We start from the raw sequence: 15,777 nt of genomic DNA, 5'->3' as shown, positions 1-15,777 counted from the left end.
CGGGATAGTTTCCCATTATTAATAAAATTATTTACCTTATCGAGAAAAAAAATTCCAGAACCTATCCATTTTGGATTTGAATTTCACTAACTTGGAGAACAAATAGTTGAGATGAACAAACAGTTGAACAAATTATTGACATGTTTACTGGAACAAAATATCCTTTTTTTTTGCGTATTGTTTTAACTATCTACTTTCAGATCTAACGCCTGTAGCTGGTAGTTCTGGATGTTTTGCCGAAAACCTTTTTGTCGTACTTGCTGAGCTGCTTTTGACTTTTCCTTGTGACAGGGCTTACTGTTGATGACCCTCGAATGCTGATCAGTTATTATGTGGTCTTCATGCTTGCATGTTTCAAGCTCCATGCTGATCGCACATCCAGTTTATCAGGGTCATTTACGTACCGTCAGATGGTCTCACAGCGCAAGAATTCTTTTGTGTGGCGAGATCTATCATTTGAAACCAAAAGCATGTGGACCTTTCTGGACTACTTGAGGCTGTACTGCTATTGTCATCTTCTGGATCTTGTACTTGCTTTGATTCTGATAACAGGTACCCTCGAGTATGATATTCTGCATCTTGGATATCTTGGCTTTGCTCTGATCTTCTTTCGAATGAGGCTTACGATTTTGAAAAAGAAAAATAAGATATTCAAGTATCTTCGCATTTACAATTTTGCTGTTATAGTTCTCTCTCTGGCCTACCAGTCTCCATTTATTGGTGATTTCAATGCGGGAAAATGTGAAACAATAGATTACATTTATGAGATGATTGGATTCTACAAATATGATTATGGCTTTCGAATTACCTCGAGATCAGCTTTGGTCGAGATCATTATTTTTGTGCTTGTCGCACTGCAATCATACATGTTCTCTTCCCCAGAATTTGATTATGTGTTCCGTTATCTTGAGGCGGAACAAATTGGTGCTGTTGTACGCGAGCAAGAGAAGAAAGCTGCCTGGAAGACTGCGCAGTTACAGCACATTCGTGAATCTGAGGAGAAGAAACGCCAGCGAAATTTGCAAGTGGAGAAGATGAAATCAGAGATGCTCAACCTACAAATACAGCTTCATAGTACTGAAGCAAATTCTGCTGCCACTCGTGGTGACACTTCTCCTGCTAGTGAGGGTTTAAGGAGGAGGAAGAATCTTTCACATCCGAACTTAGGGGAAAGACACCCAGATAAACTGGAGATAAATGTTAATTCAGACCCTGTGTTTTCTCATGATTTCCCTGAATCTCCAAGTAGTGCTAGGGCAGAAAGCCCATTGGCGACAGAACTAATGAATCACCCGATGGTAGCTTCTATATGTGAGATAAGTGAAATTGAAGAAGATGCAGGTCATAATACTTTGAACCCGGATAAAGAAAACAAAAGAAAAGGCCAATCCAAGGATAACCCTTTGGTTTCTGCAGTACAGTTGATTGGTGATGGTGTTTCTCAAGTACAGTCCATCGGAAATCAGGCTGTAAGCAATATTGTGAGCTTTCTGAACATTCCACAAGATGATTCTGATTCTAATGGGACCTCAACTGCTGGGGATGGAATATCTTATGAGAGAGAGGGTGAAAATGCTACACACACTCATCTGGATCGTTCTTCTTCTCTGCAATCTGATAGGAGTAGAACGTCTGAAACAGCAAGTTTGCAAATTGGGAGAATCTTCCATCACATATGGTCCCAGATGCGTTCAAATAATGATGTTGTATGCTATTGTTGCTTTCTTCTCGTCTTCCTTTGGAATTTCAGTTTGCTTTCTATGGTGTACCTGGCAGCTCTCTTTCTATATGCTCTTTGTGTGAATACTGGGCCAAGTTACATCTTTTGGGTCGTCATGCTAATCTACACAGAGATATACATTTTAGTCCAGTATCTTTATCAAATAGTTATTCAGCACTGTGGTTTCAGCATCCAGTCAACTACTCTTCAAGAGTTGGGTTTTCCTACAAAACGGATAACATCTGCTTTTGTAATAAGCTCGCTGCCGTTATTTCTGGTCTACTTGTTTACCCTCTTACAGAGCTCTATAACAGCAAAAGATGGTGAATGGTTTTCTCTAGGATACAGTAATTGGAAAAGGAGACTCTTGGACCCAAAGGAGGACCTCGTGGCATCTGGGTGGAGTGAGAAGGCGAACAAGCTCTTCCTTCCCATAAAAAATATGGTGAAAATGGTGATTAGAGGCTGTTGTAGGTATTGGAAATCACTAACACAGGAGGCAGAATCGCCACCGTACTTTGTCCAGTTGTCCATGGATGTCCACGTGTGGCCAGAGGATGGAATCCAACCGGAGAGGATTGAATCTGGAATAAATCAATTGCTAAGGCTTATGCATGATGATAGATGCAAAAACCAAAACCCCAGCCATTGTTCTTGTTCTAGTAGGGTCCAAATTCAAAGCATTGAAAAGAGTAGTGAAAATCCATACATCGCATTGGCTGTTTTCGAGGTGGTTTATGCCTGCCCATCGACAGAATGTACACCTGAACAGTTCAAGTCACTCACTCCAGCTGCTGACATAGCAAAAGAGATTCGTGGAGCACAAAGCATGGGTCTTGTTGAAGAAGTTGGATTTCCATACCCTATACTCTCCATCATAGGTGGGGGTAGAAGGGAAGTTGATCTTTATGCTTATATTTTTGGTGCTGATTTGAGTGTGTTCTTCTTGGTTGCTATTTTCTACCAATCTGTTATAAAAAACAAAAGCGAGTTTTTGGATGTTTCCCAACTTGAGGATCAGTTTCCCAAGGAGTTTGTATTTATGTTGATGGTAAGCATTCTTACATTTGTCTATTTCATGCGTTGCAGAAAAAAGATTATTAAAGATATTATCAGTGTTGTGGAGAAAACCAGATGGGAATAGCCTTTCTTTAATCATGGAGAAAAGTTGTTTGACTGAACTGGTCAAAGCTTCCAATACTGACCAACTCATAAAGAATGTAGATCAGCTGTCCTCTATTTTTTTTTTTGCAGTATTTGTTTAGGTTTTATATACATATATTGGCAGAACTGCAATTCTGAAGGAATAGGCTAGTGATTCTTGTACTCCATTTTGATTAGCAGGATACTGTGTAGAAAGCTGCTATACACTGGCTGAAATAGTAATAAAGCATAATAATCGGCCGTCTCTGATTCTCTTCTATGACCTTTCTGCAGGCAATATTCTTCTTGATTGTGGTTGATCGCGTCATATACCTCTGTTCATTTGCCACAGGAAAAGTGATCTTTTACATTTTCAATCTCATTCTTTTTACATATGTCATCACGGAGTATGCTTGGAATATAGATGCACAGCAAAGTGCTGCTGGTTTAGCCCTCCGTGCAATATATCTAACTAAAGCAATATCTCTGGCATTGCAAGCCATACAAATTCAGTATGGTGTTCCACACAAGAGCACATTGTATCGCCAATTCCTCACCAGTAAAGTTACTCAAATCAATTATCTAGGCTACCGGCTATATCGTGCTCTCCCTTTCCTGTATGAATTGCGGTGTGTACTGGACTGGTCTTGCACTAAAACTTCATTGACAATGTATGACTGGCTGAAGGTGAGATCATCTATCAGCAATTCCTCCCCCCCTCCTCCCTCCCCCCCCCCCCACCAAACAAAAAAAAAAAGATTTAAAAAAGCTGGTTTAGCAAGTCTGTTTACGACAAGCCCTAATTAGATAACTGTCTATCTTGAGTTCTTGACTCGGTGTAAAGATGTCCAACTCATCTCTGCTTTGTTTAGCACCTAGAAGCAATAAAATTTTAAAGAAGTCCTTTTTCCCTGTTTTGGTTCTTCGAGTTAGAGAGCCGAGGGTCTATTTGAAACATCCTCTCTCCCTTCCCTGGGTAGGGATAAGGTCTGCATACACACTACCCTCCCCAAACCCCACTTGTGGGATTCCACTGTTTTTTTTGTTGTTGTTGGTTCTTCGACTTAGAAGGGTGAGCACATTTATCTTTAAAAAGAAGTGAGAAGGTGAGCATGGGGAAAAAATGAGGAAGACCCTTTCCTTTTCTAATCATAAATGTTTAAATTTCCTTCAAAACTCAAACAGAATCAATTTTTTTTTGAGAAGGTATAGTTATTTCATAAATAAACTAGCACAAAGGGAGTGCTGTTACATCTGTACAATGTTTCTAGAAATCATAAGACAGCAAAATATACCCCATCTAATCCTGAAGGGCTTCTAACGTCTGTAGAACTGATTCAGCATCATTTAAGTGTTCCAATTTACACCATGAATAAAACAAAAGCATACAGACAGCTAAAAATAGGGCACAATGAAAGAAAAAGATTTATATAGGTGATATCTACTAGTTGGGAATAGGTTTTAGTCTTGCTAGAGAACGTCTAATATTATTATTATCCTTACTATTATTTATATATATTTAACTTATTTTTATTTGGTATGATGATGACATGAGTTGAGCTTAAATGGAGAAGTGAGGATTCATGTAGCCGACCTCAACTTGATTGGGACTGAGCCATAGTTGTTGTTGTTGTTAGATGGAGTTTATTTCTTTCAGTCCATATAGTGATCCACCACCTCAACTTGTTCTGCCTTAGCCCTTTTCTGTACTAAATCTTAGTGTTCATCTATTGATCTAGGCATAACCCATTAGCCCATTTGCATTGAAAGAGAAGTGCCACAGTTGGATAGTAACTGGACAATGCAAAAACAGATGGCATATGTTCTCTGACTCTTTCCCACATTTGCTACTTATGAACATGCCTCTTTTTGTAGACTCTCGTGCATAACGCACACTTCTATACTCACTATCCAAGTAAAGAAAGCTACCTTATAAGGGACTATGTAATTTTCTTCCATTGCCAAGGGCCTTGTGGGTTCTCCTCCCTTGTAAGATCTCTGTGATATGAACTTATTGAAAACACGTCCCTGCTGTTAAGTAACCATCTAATTCAGTCCGCCGTGTTGGTAAATTGTTGGAATGTGCTCAAGTGGTTGAAAAATTCTGCACCCCTGTTAACTTCCAGTCGTTGAGATTTCTTCTGAAGTTGATATTCCATGTCCGATTCACTCTATTTGTTGCCAGAGATGCTGTATTATTGACAGCTCATAAGAATAAATCTGGAAACATAGACATCAAAGGCACATTTCCGACCTAAACGTCCTTCCAGAAGGATATGTTCTCCCCATTACTAGCCTCTCACCCTATTTTAGACCTAAAGCAAGGCCAACAAACTTCTCATCTTACTTTCTCTATCAGTTTGTCCTTTATTCCCTTCTCAGTTGGTTCTTTATGTCTACTTGTGGGCCCTTGGAAATACTTATAGGATTTATTTTTTTCACGTATGCTTGAATTCCATGATTAATCTGGGGTTGGTTACTTTTACCTGCTTATGTCTCACCTTATTGATGCTACTTCGATTGTTGAGGATTTTCTTCATGAGACTGATGTTTTGGCACTTTTTCTAGTTGGAAGACATAAATGCAAGCTTGTACCTTGTCAAATGTGATGCTGTTCTGAACAGAGCTACACATAAACCAGGAGACAAGCAGACTAAGATGACCAAATTCTGTAACGGAATATGTTTGTTCTTCATATTGATTTGTGTAATATGGGCTCCCATGCTGGTAAGTGTTTGTGAACTGTTCCTCAGATCTATGTGCTATACAATTGGCAACTCAAGATTTTCTTTCAGATAAAAGGAGCAAGTATTATCTATATCTTCATAGCCCTTCAATATTACCGAACAACTAGTAGAATTTGTCTTACTCAAAAGAATAAATTTCTTTTTGTTCTTTTCTCCCTCGTGCTGACACTGGGGCAGTTCCTGCATATGCTTTCCGTCCATCCTACTCACTGAGAAGAAGATTTTTTCACTGCGTCGAAAAGTTTCCCAACTACTTTGCTTTTTCTTGAATCTCTTCTTTTGTGTCTTGAAAATCAGGAGTTCCAATAGTATTCTATAGAATATTCATAATTATTTATCATGACAATTAGCAATATTAATTATTAGGAAACTTTTACTTTTGTATGTTAACAACCATTTTTAATAAGGGTGTGTTTGGAAAGACACCTTGGAATTGGATTCGGGTGTAAATACACGGTTTTGGCGTGTTTGTCTGGCCAAGTAATTACTTGGTCAGTATCGAAGTGTAATTGAGGGGGAGTTCTCTCTCTCTCTCTCTCTCTCTCCCTCTCTCTCTTTTTGAATTATCTGTAAGAAGGGAGTTCCTCTCTTCCTTTCTCATGCTCCTTTTTTCACATGGTATTAGAGCCTCTAAAATTTTGATAAAAGACTTATGTAGCTTCCGCCTGTTGTGGCAGCCCACCTGGACAAAAGTTTCTTTCTTTTCTGTTTTTACTATCTGAACCTCTTTTTGAGTGATTGTTCTGGCAATAACATGCCCCTTTCTAGTGACCATTTGGGCGGAATTATTTCTCTACCATTCTGGCGGCATTACGTCTCCTTTGAATGTCCATCTGGGGACTGCCTCTTTTGGTCATTCCTGTGAAAACTTTTCCAGCAACTTTTTGTGTCACCATTCTTGTCAGCTACTCCAATGATACCCTTGAGATTTCAGTAACTTTTCCTCTTTCTAGCGATTAAGAATAGTTCCTTCCATGCGCTTTTACTAATTTCATTGTCCAATTGCCTATGAATTTCTGGAGGACATAGTTCCAATTGCGTTTTCTCTGTTCCGGCAACACTATTCAGGCTACTGTTTACTAATTCACTAGCTTTTTAGAATTTTTTTTTCGCAAAATAATAGAACTTAAATTCGTTTCTCCACCATAAGCTTGAGGGGTTGTGTTGAAAATTAAGAGAATCATAAAAATTAGTGTGTATGATGTTCTTAATTGTTGTGTTATTGGTGAAAGTTGAAAAAGAATCATTAAGAATATTATGTGGAGTGCTCTTAATAGTTGTTTTATAATACTTAGAAATCTCAGTGATTAGGAAACTTTCCTTATTTTATATAACTCCCCACTTACCCACTCACCCTTCCCCTAATTGCTTAGGGCCTCGCTCTCTTGGCTTGAAATATAAGTTTGACTTCAATCGATGGTGGATTACTTTTTTGCTTTGAAAGGTCGGGACATCTCATATATGACATAAAGGAAGCAAGCTGTTTTTAAACTGTTCTTTTTTTTTTCCCCGGGAGCTCTAACTTGAAATGTATAACATGCTCATACTCATCCATTAGGGGAGGAGCCCTCTTGTGTGTTGCTAACAACCAATTTCATAAGAGTTCTCATCTTTTCTTTTTCTCTTTTTACATTAGGCTGTGTTGGTTTTAGACATATAGTTCCTTCCTGATGTTTTTTTTTGAATTGGTAACTATTGTATATATAATAAAAATCAGTACATAGGTTGCACTGAAAACCAAATTTACATAGAGAGAATTTATAGATATTCTAATTTGAGACCTAGCAGGATCCTAAGTATGTCTATGATTGTCAATGTATCTTCTGTGTACATCTGTTTGCACCAAAAACAAAATAGAAGAATACAATTGAGTTTGATCTTCTGCAGTGAATTGCTTCTGTCTTCAAAACATCTAGTATTCCTTTCCCTCCAGACTGTCCACCAAATACATGCCGGAACGGTCCTCCATCTATCTCTGCTCGTTGCTTCAGCTCCAGCTTCCTCCCAGCTATAAATGACATCTTTAATCCTGTATGGCATTGACCAAGAAATACCCCTAAGACTAATAAAGATTTTCCATAGTTGGTCTGTAATCTTGCAGTGTAGAAACAAATGGTTGACAGTTTCTGCATTTTCCCCACACAGAAAACATCTTGAACACAGAGAAATTCCCCTTTTTATGAGATTATCCTGGGTTAAAACCGCCTCCTTTGCTAGTAGCCAAGTGAAGCAGGCTACCTTGTATGGAATCTTTGTTTTCCATATATGTTTCCAAGGCCATGTGTCTACCTGTTGATTATCATGATTCAAAATCTTATATGCATCCTTCACACGGTAAATCCCTTTGTTGTGCCTCTTCCACCATATTGAATCCAAACCTTCCTGTAGTCCTGTGAATGCTTCCAGCTCTTTGTAGAGATCAGTTAATCTTGTTATCTCCCAGTCATTCAGCTGTCTTCTTAGAGCTATTTCCCATCCTTGACAACTCCTCATATCAGCGACTGTCTTATGCTGGTTTTGTGCTAAACCGAACATATCTGGGTATCTTTCCTTTAAGCTTCCCATTCCTAGCCAGTTATCATTCCAAAATGATGTGTTCCTTCCGTTGTTCACTCTTATAGAGGAGTGATTCTTCATTATTGGCCAAAGTTCTCTGATGGATTTCCACACACTTACTCCATATGATGTACTGACTTTTTTTGACACCCAGTTGTTTTCTTCACCATACTTTGCTTTGATCACTTTGGCCCATAAAGATTGGGGTTCTTTAGAGTACTTCCATAATCATTTAATTCTAAGAGCCTTGCTTTGGTTCTTCAAATTCCTTATCCCTAATCCACCTTGTTTTTTATCCATTGTTAGTGTCTTCCACTTGACTAAATGGAAGACCTTTTTCTCCTTATTGCCTTGCCAGAGGAATGTTCTTCGGAGTTTGTCCAATCTCTGTAAAATGGCTGCTGGAATTGGGAACAAAGACATCATGTAAGTAGGTAGAGAGTCTAATACTGAGTTGATTAGAACTAGCCTACCCCCAATGATAGGTACTGCGATTTCCATCTTGACAACTTCTTCTCACACTTTTCTATGACTGAATTCCAGATTTCTTTTGATTTGGATCTTGCACCAAGAGGCATCCCAAGGTAAACAGTTGGTAGGGACCCAACTTCTCCTCCCAATATCTGAGTCAGTTGCCCCATGTTATTAACTTCATTAATGGGAAAAATATTGCTCTTTCTCCAGTTAATGTGTAAACCTGATACTCCTTCAAATAAAACCAAAATGATCCTTAAGAATCTAAGTTGGTCTTTTCCAGCATCACAGAAGACTAGAGTATCATCAGCATATTGGAGATGTGTGATCTCTAGATTATTAGCCCCACTCCTATTTACCTCAAAGCCTTTAACCCATCCACTGACTTTAGTCGTTTTGATCATGTTGTTCAATCCTTCCATGGCTATGATGAATAGAAATGGAGATAAAGGATCACCTTGTCTGAGACCTCTGTGTGAGTGAAAATAACCTTTAGGACTTCCATTTATAAGAATGGAGAATTTCACAGTAGATATGCAAAATTTCATCCATCTAATCCATTTTTGCCCAAAACCCATTTGTTCTAACATTCTTAGTAGGAAGCTCCAGTTCACATGATCATAGGCCTTCTCGATATCCAATTTGCATAAGATTCCAGGTTCTTTCTTTTTTATTCTTGAATCCACAGCTTCATTGGCAATCATGACTGCATCAATTATTTGTCTTCCTTTGATGAACGCCATTTGTTGAGCATCAACAAGTTTCCCAACCACCCTCTTAAGTCTTTCAGTTAAGACTTTTGAGAGCAGTTTGTAGAAGCTCCCTATCAGACTGATCGGTCTGAAATCTCTCAATTCTTTCGCACCTGTCTTCTTTGGAATCAATGCTATATATGTTGCATTGAAGCTTTTCTCGAACATCTCCTGTGAATGGAAGTTGTTAAAAGCCGCCATGATATCTTCCTTCAAAATGTCCCAACACTTTCTGAAAAAACCCATTGTGTATCCATCTGGACCTAGAGCCTTGTCACTTGCACACATCTTCAAACTGCTCAGCACTTCTTGTTCCTCAAAGTTACTCCGTAAAGACTCCCTTCCGATTCAGAAATGCTTGGACTATTTTCGAAATTGACTGTTGGTCTCCACTGTTCAGGTTCTGTGTATAGCTCCTTGTAGAAATCAATAATCTCGTTCTCTATTCTTTCTGGATCCTCAATTACTTCACGTCGAATCATTATTTGGTCAATGTTGTTGTTTCTCTTGCGTGCATTTGCAGTCCGATGGAAAAATTTTGTATTCCTATCCCCTTCTTTGAGCCACAAAGCTCTTGATTTTTGTCTCCATGCAAATTCTTCATTCTTGAGTTGCACCTCAATCTCCATTAGAGTGGCTGCTTTTCTGACTGATTCCTCCTCTGTCAACGCTCTTAGTTGTTGCGTTGTCTCAAAATCTGCTAGTTGACTTAGCAATTTTGATTTCTGCAGTCCCAAATTGCCTTCGTAACTTCTGCTCCAACCTTTTAGCTTGCCCTTGAGAGCTTTTAACTTGCAAGCTAAAATGTAATCAGGTCTTCCTGAGAATTCAAAAGATCCCCACCACTCTCTAATTCTGTCCTCAAAACCTTCCACATTCAGCCACCAATTTTCAAACTTAAAGTATGATTTAGCTTGTTCCCACGCACCGCAGTCTAGAGCCACAGGTGAATGGTCCGAAATCAGCCTTTGTTGGATAGTTTGCTTGATGTTTCTGAACCTTACATCCCATTCTTCTGAAATGAGAAATCTATCAATTCTTGAAGCCGCTGTATGATTGTCCCCTTTGAACCAAGTATAGTTTCCTCCTTCAAGTCGAAGATCTATCAGCTCCATATCTTCTATAAAATCCGAAAACTCCACCATCGCTCTGGACCTCCTTGAGCATTCCCGTTTTTCAGAAGGGTACCTTGTAACGTTAAAATCGCCACAAACCGCCCAAGGACCTTCCATCAATCCCCTCACTGCACCAATTTCATTCCATACTTTTTTCCTTTCTATTCTACAATTTGGAGCATACACTCCTGTTATGTGACATTGAAAATTCTGTAGAAGAGCGTCAAACTTGCACGTCAAAGTGTATGCACTAGTGTGTAACACCTCCCCTTTCCATACTCTGCAATCCCATAACATCAAAATCCCCCCTCTCGTGCCGCTAGCTTCTAAACTTGCATACCTAACCCATCTACCACCCCATATTTGCCTGACTATTTCCTCGATATCCCCCTCGACTTTTGTTTCTTGCATGCAAATAATGTCTGCCCTCCAATTCTGCACTTGACTTTTTATTATCTCCCTTTTCTTCTTATCATTTAGACCCCTTACATTCCAGGAAATTACTTTGATCCTCATATAGAAATAATTGATAGATCTCTTCCCCTACTCCTTTTCCCGTCACTCTTGAATTTGACATCGAAAGAAGTCAAACCTTTTAATTCCAGTGATCCTTTGAATCTTTGTTTCTTCACCTCCAACTCTGTCTCCACCCTTCTAACCTGTCTGCAGCTGTCAATTTGCATTAACAATTCCAGTGCTTCTTCTTCATGTCCTTGGAAATCTACTCCAAACATTTTCCCCAATTTGATCATATTTTGATGGACCCATATTGTTGCATCCATGTCTTTATCCAATAATGGATTGTGTTGCTGAACTGCTAAAGGATTCACCTCCTCAATTTCCCACTCTTGAATAGGGCTAAATTGCTTTAGATGTTCCAAAGTATTTCCCACGTGATCATTCCCCATCTTTGAGTTTATGCTTTGTTCCCCTTCCTTCTGTTCCAATCTTGCTAAATCTACTCCACCTTCTAGCTGACTGCAACTGGTAATTGTTTCCTTTTGCATACTTTCACGATTCACATTAAAGGTTTGATCCCCTGGAGGTGACTCTTTTGCCCCCGATTGAGAATGGCCTCCCATTTCCTCGATATAAGGCTTCAGCCCAGTATCATCAGAGATCTCACACGAGAGGTCATTAAAAATGACTTGTGCAGCCATATCGGGGCCATAGGATCTCAGCTTGACTTTTGACACTTTACTGCTTTGATTCATCGAAGTTGAACCTTGTGTAAATTGTCCACTTGCTTTTCCTTTACCAGTGTTTAGCTCATACCGTGTGTTTCTTTCAGCCCAGATTGGGATGAAGAATTTGGTACCATCTTTTTCAATCCCCACCTCATTGGGAGTCTTTCTGCCATCACCAACAATTTTGATTCTCGCCCACTTAAGATGGTTTTTGAGATCAGTTTCTTCTTCTGTAGCTAACCAACCCCCACAGAGATCTCCTATTTCTTTGAAGATCTTTTGTGACCATAGATGTAAAGGAATCCCCATGGCTCTAATCCAGCATGTTTCCTCAATTTGTGAGTTTGGAATGCAACCAGCTGTATGATTCCACCAATCCAGATGAAGCTTGTATTTTTTCCATCTCCATTCTCCTTGCACAATCTGCTCTGTCATGAATCTGTTTGGAAACTCAAAAAGAAACATGTTTCCTGTCATTTCATATATGTTTACTCCGGATGCTTTGTTCCATGAAGCACTAGCCCATCGCCTTATATCTGCTAAAGTGGGTCTCTCATTGATTTCTTTCCCTAAAGACCCGATAATGCATCTTTTTAGTAGGCCTGTGTCCTCTCCTCCAGTAGGTTCCAAAACAGTGATATCGCCATTGTTCGTGCTGACCCTTGCCTCTCGAAGAGTATTGGATTGCCATTTACTCTCCTTAACTGCTTGGGCATAAGAGAAATTTTCCACAGTATTTCTGGGTGGTACTATGGGATTCAACTTGGTGGATATGAATCTCTCTATCTTAGCTGTTATGTCTTTCCAGCCAGAATTCAAAGTTAACTCTGGGATTATAATCACTGACCTCCCTTCTCTCTTCAGTGACAGAATACTCATATATCTTCCATGTGCGTTAAATTTCCTAGTACAGAAATGTTCTGTCATTTGCTCCTTGTACTTCCATCTCATCACTCGATTGTTTTGATCAGTCGACGCTTCTTTAAGTGCAAAGCATATCCATTCCATTGCCTTACTACCCATGGATGATCTTCTCATCATGTTGCGGCTTCTCTCCACCCATTCAAACCAAGTATCTTTGTTGGAGTTCCATCTGGTGATGTCAAAAGATTTGAATCCTGCGTTGAAGTATATCCTGTTGTCTCCCATATTGTACTAAACAGCTGCTCAGGTTATGGAATTTTAGGGGTTGTTTGGACGTTATCACCGTGAGCTATAGAGCTTGAAAAAAAAGAACAGAAAAACCAGAATTCTGGACAGAGAGATTCCCCGCCACCGGAAAAACTAAAAGTTGTCGAAATTCAGAAAAAGTTGTATGGGTGTGCTCGGAATTTCCCAACGATCATGCTGTCCAAAACAAAAATTTTGAAAAGTGGCCGGGATTGAGCTCACGCGCCGGCGCGTGGCGTTTGGCTCGCCGGAAAGTGCCGCGCGTGGCGGCGCGTGAGAGGCTGTTTGTCGGAACTGTTTTCAGAGGGTTGGTCGGAATTGAGTGAGCATGCTCATGGTGTTTATGGATCCTCAAGATTCCTTGTTCTCAGGCTCCTCGGGGAGTGTGCCTGAGAGCTCAAGAAAATAGAGAGAGAAAATCAGTAAGTAGACAGTTCACAGTTCCTTCCTGATGTTCTCCGCCAGTTTGTGGATTAAGAATCTTTAAAGACTGATATTTGTAAATGATAAGTGATGTTTTGGCTTTCTATGTACCTGCATTAATGAGATGTAACGAAAGGAAACAAAGGTGTAAGAAGGATACTCAGAAGAGAATCCATTCAGAACTTTCTTAAATTTTACTATGTTCAACTTTTACTTTTGTATAACTTTTAATCAGTTCTTTGAAATCCATGTTGGGTGATCTTGTATATTGGGAAAATTAAAGCTGTTCTTCGATGCAGATGTACAGCAGTGGTAATCCAACTAACATTGCAAATCCTGTAAAAGATGCGAGAGTTCAGCTTGATATCAGCAGAAGAGTTGGAGGAAGGTTAACCCTCTACCAATCTACTCTTTGTGAAATGATTCCATTTAATCAGCTCAATGATGATTTGAATCTTGATCCGCAAGGCTATCTTTACCCATACAATGTAAATGATATCCAACTTATTTGTTGCCAACCTGATGCAAGTACTCTGTGGCTGGTTCCGGATGTGGTTCAGAGAAGATTCATTCTGTCTCTTAAAGAGATGGATGTTAAATTTTCTTGGGTTCTTACAAGGGACAGGCCTAAGGGAAAGGAGGTAGTGAAATATGAAAGAAGTCTTGCTCCTGCGGATTGTCCAAAGCCATCGGAAGTTAAGAAAGTTCTAAATGGTTCAACCAATAGCTTCCGCGTGTATAATATATATCCAAGATATTTTCGTGTGACTGGTTCAGGGGAAGTTAGGCCTATCGAACAGGAGGTGAGATGGCCTTTAAACGCACTTAAGCTAAATATGTATTCTATGTTATTTGATTTTTCTTGTCATGCGAAGTTAGCTGAATTATACCAAACATATCAACATATTAATTTTGATGGATATTTTAAGTAGTTGGTTAAACCTACCATCCGATTAATGTTTTGCATTTTAACTTCCATTTAGTATTAGCCACCTAAAGATATTTATGTGTCAATAACTGGTTTTTATAGGAAAATGATGTTAGCGCGGATATCATTTTAAATCGGGGAGTCTCTGAGTGGTGGTCCTTCCATGATATCAACTCGCTGGATGTAAAAGGCTGTGGAGGGTTGCGAGGGCCTATGGCCATAATTGTATCAGAGGAAACACCGCGTAAGTAATGGATTATTTTTTCGCATAGGATGAGAAATTAAGTGAAGTGTTGTTGTTCACTAACAATTTGTTTGTGTTTTAGAGGGATTGCTAGGTGAAACTCTCAGCAAATTCAGTATATGGGGTCTCTATATCACATTTGTTTTAGCAGTTGGCCGCTTCATCAGACTGCAGTGCTCCGACTTGCGAATGAGAATCCCATATGAAAATCTTCCTTCATGTGACAGGTAATATTACGTCATGGTCTGATTATTAACATTGTTGTAAAGAAAATCGAGTAAGAGTCCTAGTTAAAGGAAAAATGAGCAATTTTGGTTCCGTGCAGATTGATTGCCATCTGTGAGGATATATATGCTGCAAGAGCAGAGGGTGAGCTTGGAGTGGAGGAAGTCCTATACTGGACACTGGTGAAGATATATAGGTCTCCGCACATGTTGCTCGAGTATACTAAGCCTGATTAGTCCAAGAAGAGTTTGCTCTCAACTGCAGAGTTTGACAACCGATATTTGTCCTAACGGATATGTAGAAGAGACACTAACCAATACCATAGAGTTCATCTCTTTTCCTCGCAGTCAACATGACAAACTTCCCAATGTCTTTTTTTTAGCTTGAAGTTGGGAAGGATCATATGTATTGATTCCTCATGCTGAAACCTCCAAAAATAGATGTTAGAAACATTTGTAAATATAGGTCAGGGTGCAAAATATAGCAACAATTTTGTGTAATATACTTTTTTGGCATAGAAAAGGTTCTCATCTATCTAACTTGCGTCCTTTTCCTTTTTGAGTGATGTTTACTACTAATCTAACATCTCCTTGAGGAGGTTTTTTGTACGATTCATATGTTTCTTGTTTGAAAATCTTTTGTTTTCCTCAGCATATTGGCCACCAGAGTTATAGTATTAATCTCTGGATTACTTTCATGTTTTGTCAATTACTGCGCAGGTTGTAATGCCCTTTGACCAAATGTTGCTGCAACTATTTATTTGAACACTAGAGCATGAATTAGTTTCTAGGTCCAATAACAAAGCCATTTCTCTCCTTCCCAATTCTCTTCCCTAAGTGCAAGAGATCTGAGTGTAAATACTGAAACAGTATTCATGCTAGACGAACCCTCTCTGTTGGAGTTTTGAGCATTTCGGCACTGGGCATTGTGTTATCACTAAACATTGTTCTATTTTTAGTAACAGTTGTTACCTCTTTGTACCTGTTTACCTTGAAAATGGTATTTAGAATTATATTTGATTTGGTGGTTTTAAAAATACGTGATTTATTTCAATAAGTTGTTAGGCAATAGATGCTAAGTTTAAGTAAAGAGA

General features: G+C 39.1%; 1 protein-coding gene across 4 annotated transcripts in view; it reads left to right on the top strand.

Annotated features, from left to right (window-relative positions):
• The window catches only part of LOC104221276 (piezo-type mechanosensitive ion channel homolog), a 37,692-nt gene extending 22,447 nt beyond the window's left edge, over positions 1-15,245 (top strand). For 3 of the 4 annotated variants that reach the window (XM_009772302.2, XM_070156511.1, XM_070156512.1), the window contains 7 exons: positions 292-2,771; positions 3,158-3,550; positions 5,432-5,590; positions 13,587-14,090; positions 14,318-14,459; positions 14,542-14,686; positions 14,785-15,245. In XM_009772302.2, coding sequence (XP_009770604.1) covers positions 292-2,771; positions 3,158-3,550; positions 5,432-5,590; positions 13,587-14,090; positions 14,318-14,459; positions 14,542-14,686; positions 14,785-14,920 — 3,959 coding nt within the window. In that variant the 3' untranslated portion in view covers positions 14,921-15,245. The remainder of the gene's footprint in view (positions 1-291; positions 2,772-3,157; positions 3,551-5,431; positions 5,591-13,586; positions 14,091-14,317; positions 14,460-14,541; positions 14,687-14,784) is intronic. The other variant, XM_009772304.2, reaches the window with a different exon arrangement.
• The last annotated feature ends 532 nt before the right edge of the window (positions 15,246-15,777 follow it).

The sequence above is a fragment of the Nicotiana sylvestris genome, chromosome 9 (assembly GCF_000393655.2).
Source record: "Nicotiana sylvestris chromosome 9, ASM39365v2, whole genome shotgun sequence".
NCBI lineage: Eukaryota > Viridiplantae > Streptophyta > Magnoliopsida > Solanales > Solanaceae > Nicotiana > Nicotiana sylvestris.
The sequence above is the reverse complement of the archived record's forward strand: the minus strand, read 5'-3'. Positions and strand labels throughout refer to the sequence as shown.